This window comes from Branchiostoma belcheri, unplaced genomic scaffold (genome assembly GCF_001625305.1).
Source record: "Branchiostoma belcheri isolate BF01 breed outbred unplaced genomic scaffold, Haploidv18h27 scaffold96, whole genome shotgun sequence".
In the NCBI taxonomy this organism is placed as follows: domain Eukaryota; kingdom Metazoa; phylum Chordata; class Leptocardii; order Amphioxiformes; family Branchiostomatidae; genus Branchiostoma; species Branchiostoma belcheri.
Window position 1 is genome coordinate 1,306,718 of NW_017804642.1, and position 8,021 is coordinate 1,314,738.

Consider the following 8,021-nt stretch of genomic DNA (forward strand, 5'->3'; position numbering starts at 1 on the left):
CTCCCCATCTGGCTGCCCAGATCCAGTTTTGCTCCATCAACAGCCACTTTACCAGCAGGAGGAAGGCTGTAGGTTTGTTGCCAGTGTTGACCTGCTCTGTTTATTGTCCACTCAGGTTGCTAATCACCCAAGTGTTCTACATTTCAGGTATAACCTAGAACAGAGATATTTAGAGGGAGCCTGCTACATTTTGTGTTTTAACAGTGTTTGAAATACCCATCTGCATTTTGCAGAGAGATTTTCAAAATTGCAAAAGAAAAATAATACATTCAGCAATTTTGCAAATTATTACTATTATTGGGTTGAGAAGGTTGTAGTATGGAGGCTTGTGTCTTTGCAAAGAGTGTATTCTATGAATTGCACAATATTGCAGAATATTGAAAGAATTTCTACCATTGTATAGTGATGAAGACATAATACTTCTACCCATCAACAGTGATGCACATCTTTGTTTGCTTTGCAATATCATAACTCATTACTGAGGACTCAAATAATCAATATTTTTCATGACATTTTGAAATCATACAGACATAACGCAACACCTTGTTGCTACCAGAGTTTATTTTATTGCTAATATCCTCTGCTACAAATAACAATTCAGTTGACATATTTTCTACATTCTTCACCATGTAACCTTTCTGTACTGCTTTTTCTCTAACTTTCTTCTCACCGCTGGTCTTACACACACCATCCTCAACAGAAATCTTTCTTTGACCGCGGTCCCGTGACTGGTTCTGAGATCTTTACTAGAAGACCGACCACTTCCTCTGGTGCTGCGTCTGTGAGTTTTGTGCTTGCAAAATCATTTCTTCCCACAACAGTCACATTGCCCTTGACTAGCATGTGTGCCATGCTTTGGTCATGTTCAGCAAAAGCCATGCATAGCTCAAGAAGAATGTAATAGAATACCTTTTAAAAGTTTTATCAAAAATGTTTTTCCTGTTTCTAGTTTTAGATGTAACTGAAGTGAGTTAACTTAGTAACCTATGAGTGCAAAAAAGATAAACTTCTTCAAATATGATACCTATTTTCTGAAAACATCCACACACAAAGTCTCAAAAGAAATATATATATATGCTAGCAGTGAGCCGTACTGCAAATGAAGTGTTTCTTTAGTGTTTCCCTATTTTTGTGTATTTCTTTTGTCTTATGTATATCTTTATTTCTCTTTTCTGTGTTTCCCACTTCTTGTAATCTTGTAGACGTGGGATTTTGTGACCAGACCTCCGTCCAGCAAATACAGCTCTGCGGTTTGTACTTTTCTTCTGTTTCTGTGCTTTTTTTTTCCTCTGTTTCTATCTGATTTTATAAATGATAGCTTTCCTTGAATTCACCTTGTCATTAAATCTAATGTTCAATTTCAACTACATGCTACATATGAACACTTCTTCACACTTATAATTTACCTTATTCACATATACATATACTGTGTTTATGTTTTTGTTTTTCTCAGGGGTCAGATGTTTACTCCATGCGAAGCGGGGTCAGTAATATTGTCCATGCTCTTAAATCTTTCATGTTTTTGTTGCCTTTTGCTTTACATTCTTTCTTGTCCCTTTTAAAGCAATACATGCAAGCTGTACATGTATGCTATGGCCTAAATAAGTAATGGCATGTATCATCAAGGAAGTCAGAGGAACCTCCTTGGTATTATTACACATTATTCCACAAGTAAGGATATGCAAAATAATCAGGTATCAAAAATGGAGCTTTTTTTTGTGTGCTGGAAAACATTCTTGTCCCAGCATTGAATGTGCAGCGCCTCCTAGCTGATGCAGTGTGCATTGCATTTCTAAGTCTGACCTCTGTTCCTGATGTACCATATATAACTTCCACCTTGCTCTTGCCTTCCTCCCATATAATAGAGATCATCCGCGCTATCCTCTCGACACAGTGTTTCGGTTGGTATATATACACACAAAAACAAAATATATAACATCAACTTGCTGTGGTGTGATGTGTCCATAGGGAAAAAAATACCATAAAATTAACTGTCAGTCAAATATAATATAATATTTCATTGCATGAGACTAACTAAATCAGCCATGTCTTTTTATAATGTTTTAACACATACAAAGACAGTCTTCTCTGAATCTGTGTCATAATATTGCAGGTACAAAAGTTCTTAGTAATATTCCCATTTCTCATTGAAAATGTAACATTTTGATAAACACTAAACAGTATAAACAGTCTTAATCAGTATGTTATAACATTTTGATGACACAGAATTCAAAGACAGCCTGTCAGACAGACAAAATAGATGCCCATACATAGTCTCAAGCACTGTGAAAAATTAATGTAAAGTCTAAATCATGATTTCATGGCTTCATAAGTTGTGATCAACTTGTAATTATCAATCATTAATTTCGTGCTGTCATTAATTAAGTACACTTAAATCAGGACTGAGTCTAACCTCATATAGTGATGCGTTTGTACAGTTTTTAATATGACTGTTAGGAAAATATAAAGTACCACCAGTATGCCGTTTTTATCATTAACTTAACTCAATTTAAAGTCACAAATTGTAGCTGCATGAATGGTGTTTAGCTTGCACATGTACACTAAATGCCTCCATACCAAAATCTGCATTAGATGAGTTTTTTTTAAATTAAAACTAGAACTAGTGCTTATTCTTGTTTTAAAAGCATACATATGTATGTTTGACTATTGTAGGCAGTAGTTTAGATGTATGTGTACAGAATTATGTTGAAGTTGTGGAATGCAATGTCAGGACCATGCAGTGTCTTCCCTTGGTGAGGGCCTGCAAGCCCTTTTTCGTAAGGCGTAATCAGGCCGTTTTAGACTTCGTAATTTGTAGGCAGCCTCTGCAAAAATCAACGTAATTCGTAATAATTTTATTGGACATTAGCCGCAAATCGTAAAGTCGTAATCAGCTCTGAAACTTTAACGTAATTCGTAATAGGCGGCGAAAATTTTGCGTAATTCGTAATCACTACCCCCCCTTGCAGGCCCTCCTTGGTGTGTGCATGATCTGAGTATTCAATTTCTGCAGAACTCTGCTGTAGTGTTAAACATGTATATATGAATGGAATGGTTCCCCCATATTTATTGTATACAGGCAGCCTCAGATTATGTCTACAATTCAACCCCAAGGAGGCAGGTGTGTAGAGAGTGTGATCATGTAAAATAACTCAGAACATAACTTTTACCTTGTTAAACTTACAAAAGAGCAGCACATACTCCCAATATACAGAATTAACAAGTAATTTCCTTTGTCATCATCAGTTAAGTATAAATGTAAGCTGCTTCAATAATTTATCATAAATCTAAGACTAATACCACATAAAATGTGACATTGACTTTAAAGTTTGAAATGAAGTGTACCAATATATTATTGTTATACATACTGCACCATACGTGACGGTGTACCTCATTGCAGGTTAAAATTATATTGTACGTCAACAAACATCTGTTGTGAATCAATATACAGTCATCGGGGCACAAAAAGCTCAGCAAGATAGCATATTATCAGAAACGTATCTGTATAGGCATAGCAATCCAATGCCTATGAAGATATTGATTGATATTTTCCTTGATTCTAAAGACTATTGACAGTCAGAAGACTATGACATGCACTCTTTTTGTGTGGTGGCCAACAGCAGATGTTTATCGAACAAGGAAACAGAAAGAATTACTGTTTCAGTGTACTGCAGTCATGTTCTAATGTGTCTATGTAGCTTTGAATTCTTTGTGTAATTAGTAAACGATGGGTTTATCTCATCCTAAACAGACGTCAGCTAGCCTGTATGAAGGCAGCAGTAGCCGTGGAGGTGGATATCGGGTTGGTAAAACCAAGCTTGCTTATCCTTTCTTTCTTTCTGTTTTGTACCTTTTTGTTCCTTCTTGATTTTCATGTTTTTCCTCAAAGAAATGATCAAAAAGTTACAGTAAGTATTACTGTAGATATTCAATCATAATGTGTCTGAATTTCAATTCAACATCTTTTTATCTGTCCTGTTTCTCTTTGTTCTTGATTTCTGTTTTGTTTCCAATTTTGTCATGAAAATGATTTTTCCTTTTCAGCATGTCTCAAATCTTCTCTTCTTTTCTGTCTACTGTAGGACTCTGCTTATTCCTCAGCCAGAGATAACGATGTAGGTTTTGCATGAATATTAATAAATTCATGATTCTTGAAAAAAAGTACTCAAACATGCAGACATACATGTAGCTTCATCAAGTTTAGTATGATTCTGTAGAAACATAGAAAACAATTGAACTGTTGTTGGTAGACGTGTAGATTCTTTAATAAATTATATGTAGCGAAACTTTCATTCATTAACAATGAAACATTGTGATGTTTTCTTACTTTAGCCCAGTCTTTTCCCCCCACATTTTGGCACTGCCTCTGGGGCGGTGCCAAAAGTTTCACCCTGCCATGTGTTCTCACCCTGCTTTGTCTCCACCTGCTGCGGTGTTGTAGGATTGGGATGTGCGTTCAGAGGTGTCATGGCGAGGGGGACAGGGGGTCGGTACTCACTGCTCAACTTTCCTAACAGTTAGAGGAGTTGTACAACTTTAAAAAAAACTGATTGGGCCTAGGAAAATAATGTTGTGTTTCCTGTTTCAGTCCTGAAAAAATTAGGGTCGGTAGGTAGGGATTATCTTTTTTTCTTTCTTTTTTTTACACTTTCACAATGATCCCTAGTAGTACAATGATCCCAACTTATACAATACAGTTTAACAAAGGAAAACTTGAATGAGGACACTTATATTTTCAATGTCAATGTTGGAAAACCGATTGTACAACGTTTCATCACTCAGGTGTCAGATCAAGGAGCTAGAAATGGTCAATCAGTTAAAAAAATGTATGTCCCTTGCAGGGGTCCACCTCCCAAAAAAGGCTAGGGTTGGCAGTTTTTTCTGGGGTCAGTCAGGAAACAGGAAACACAACATTTTGGCCCTGGAAAGCTCCTGGCAGTTTTGTCAAATTTTGGAAATATGACTGTCACACACAGACTTACACATTGAATGTGGAAGTTCTGTAATATGTTGATTTCTCCAAAACTCATGTTGTACATCTCCTAAGCAATTTCATTCTTGCTGGCATACTTTTCACTCGTAATAACCTGCTTTGATTATATACATCTCTTCTTTTACTAGCAAACTTCGTTCTTCAAATCTATTGCCTTTCTCAGTTTTTTTTTATGTCTGAGAATTTTCTCGACATCCTAACTCCAAAGTCACTCTGTTGACTCGTGTTAAGTCATGTAGTTCTGATCTTAGGATTCTGTCATTTCTTTACTGTAGTACCTTAAAGTGTACAAGGAACCGGCACCCAGAACAACAAGTGCAGTGAGTTCTAGAGAATGAACAGTGCTGTGTGCTAGTAGTAACAGTTACACTAACTTACAGTAACACTAGCATGACTGTGTGTCTGAATTTTACATCGCAGTATAAAGAGTGGCATGTACAGACACTGGTTAAAAATATCTTTAAGATTCCCTTCAAGTGGATGTATTCTGAGTCATATCAAGTCTTATGAATACTCAAAAGTCTTCACATAAGGAAAGGGACCATTTTGATAATATTTTATATCTGGTCATATTTTCTGATCATTCATGATGTACGTGTACTAACAGTGAACATACAGTTTTGCAGAAGTATACTTGTGCTTGACTTCAAGTACAATTATAGTATACATGTTTGCCAGCATGATAACTAATTGTACCTATTGTATGTCTATATTGATATCTTTCATTTTTTGCCTTAAGTTTTTTCATCTCTAACAGATTTTCAGGTGAACACCGGTGTGTTGGTGTGTGCATGATCACTGGAAACGTTTGCACATTAACCATTAATCCATTCCTTGTGCAGCATTTCTTTCTAAACCTCAATTTTTTTTTTCAGGCCTCTGATATATTTTCGTGGAAGGGAGCCCGGAATAGGGTACGGCTTGGACATACGTAGTTTATCGTGATGATACATAAAACATTAATATCAACTGTTAATGTTGTGTTTTATTCTACAAGCATGCTGACTTTGACACTTATCCGACAGTGTACCATATAGAGAATGTGAAAAATGATCTCTGTTACAGTCCTACATGCACTTGACCAAGAACTGATATGTATTATAACAAATGATTTAGGCTAGCCAAGCCTTATACCATTATAACATTAGATATGTTACCTTATCCCTGTTATTTCTAGCCAAGCCCTCTGATCTATTGTTGATTCAACAAGGTTCCACAACATGAGCTATGGAGTGCTACATGTTTTCTTTTTTAAAGGTATCCAGTGCAGTTTTTAAGGCTTGAAAACGTGATGTTTCAAAGCCAATATTCTAGTCACTTATCTACATACTGAGTCGAAACCACGCTATCTCAATGTATATCGACCCTCATGGAGCAAAAATACCCAAAATTCTGATCATCAGATCTATCAGATGGAAAATGGTTACTGGAAGGGCCCTGGGCTGATTTTTAGGAAACCAACCATTAAATAAAAGACTCATCTTGAGGCATGTTTCTGTAGTTTTAAAAGCCCAACATATGAAATACTGATTCAAATGTGCTAATGTGAAGCAGTATCGTGTCAATATCACAAAGATTGCCTTATTCAGGATATTTCCAGTTTTGCTGCCCTGAAATCACATTGGATGCCTTTAAAACGACTTTTATCAGTGGATTTCCCTCCGGTTATGTTGTGTGACTTGTGATGCTGACGATGTTCCAATCCATGCCTTTGCAGCCCTGGGATGCATACTCCTCTGCCTCACAGATCCCCCCTGTGCAGCGTTGGGGCAGCGCGGTTCGTATTCTAGCCGTGCCGTTTTGTCGTTAGCTTTACCAGCCGTGTCTTATGTCCACACGTTACAAGCATGAGTAGCTACAAAGTCTACATGACTCTAGCAGCATGGCCCAGTCATGGTAGTGTAGCTGGTTGTCCTTGTACATGTATACGTGTATTCTGTAACTTGTTATAATTACCACGTACCCACCTACTTTAATACTATAGCTGTGTCACGTTATACCTTCAAGTCACAGTAGAGCACATTATATTTAAAGCATGCTCACTTCTCAACAGTACAAACACTGGTTAGTTTGTCAGCCTGTCTTCAGTATTTTACTACTTACAACAGTGAGCAGCTGGTTAGTCTATATTATCAGCCATTCAAGTCCTGTCTCTTTAGCACTTAAGTTATAACAAACTTTTCTTTAATCAATAAGAAGTAAGTGTACTGTCTTGTCGTCTCTGTCACTGTCCTGTCAGCATGTTCTCTTGTGGATAGAATTGTCTGTGAATTGGTCTTAAATTTAGCATGACTGTATCATTTTAAGCATACCAACAACAAGTATTGGGGGATATCCTTTTAGAAGCTTGTTATAAGTGTTGAGAAGATCACAGTATGATTGTGCGAGCATGTAGAGTAAGGGAAGAGTCATACAGATACGTGTGTCCATGTGAGCCCAGCCATTTGCTGATTGCCTGCACTATTCTTCCAAACACAGGAAGATCTCTCGTCCCGGCGGAGTGACCGCAGTAGTTCGGTTGGTACCTATGACCCTGTTCATACCAGACTTATATAAACCGGTTGAAACCGCTAAATAATTAACCCGACAAAAACCCGTCGCGTTCACACCAGACTTACAAATCGGTTTTTCAAAAACCCTGTCCAGCGAATATCCGGTTAATCGGCCATTACCAGGCTCCTCCAACATTTTTGTTTCGGTAGAGACCTCAATAGAGCCCTCCCCCCAGCTTTTTCGAATTCGGCGATCAACTCCTGCTCTCCAAAAATACGTATCGGGAGCGTCTCGTCCACCGACCAGGTTGCGTTGGATGATTCCATCGTATAAATGAAGAGAAACCATGGAGGTAGAAAAAAGGCTCTTTTACCTCCATGGAGAAACCGTGGAAAAACAGTGGAAACGGTCTAAACAGCGCGATCAAAAAAGCTTGGAGGTCGCACACGGCCAGAATGCTGACCCCGTGACCCCAGAATTATGACGCAAAAACCGGTTCAATAAACCCTTAGCGTTCAGACCAGGTTTTCGGTGG

The 8,021-nt window shown here is 37.6% G+C and overlaps 1 protein-coding gene across 34 annotated transcripts in view; it reads left to right on the forward strand.

Moving 5' to 3' along the window:
• LOC109461801 (leucine-rich repeat flightless-interacting protein 2-like) overlaps nt 1-8,021 on the forward strand; it is a 55,566-nt gene that overhangs the window by 26,583 nt on the left and 20,962 nt on the right. For 24 of the 34 annotated variants that reach the window (XM_019758215.1, XM_019758236.1, XM_019758207.1 and 21 more), the window contains exons 3-13: nt 701-781; nt 1,203-1,250; nt 1,454-1,483; nt 1,866-1,901; nt 3,752-3,802; nt 4,083-4,115; nt 4,442-4,486; nt 5,269-5,313; nt 5,869-5,907; nt 6,711-6,770; nt 7,472-7,510. In XM_019758215.1, coding sequence (XP_019613774.1) covers nt 701-781; nt 1,203-1,250; nt 1,454-1,483; nt 1,866-1,901; nt 3,752-3,802; nt 4,083-4,115; nt 4,442-4,486; nt 5,269-5,313; nt 5,869-5,907; nt 6,711-6,770; nt 7,472-7,510 — 507 coding nt within the window. Of the gene's footprint in view, nt 1-700; nt 782-1,202; nt 1,251-1,453; nt 1,484-1,865; nt 1,902-3,009; nt 3,122-3,751; nt 3,803-4,082; nt 4,116-4,441; nt 4,487-5,268; nt 5,314-5,868; nt 5,908-6,710; nt 6,771-7,471; nt 7,511-8,021 lie in introns of those variants that run through there. The other 10 variants (XM_019758240.1, XM_019758238.1, XM_019758241.1 and 7 more) reach the window with 8 other exon arrangements.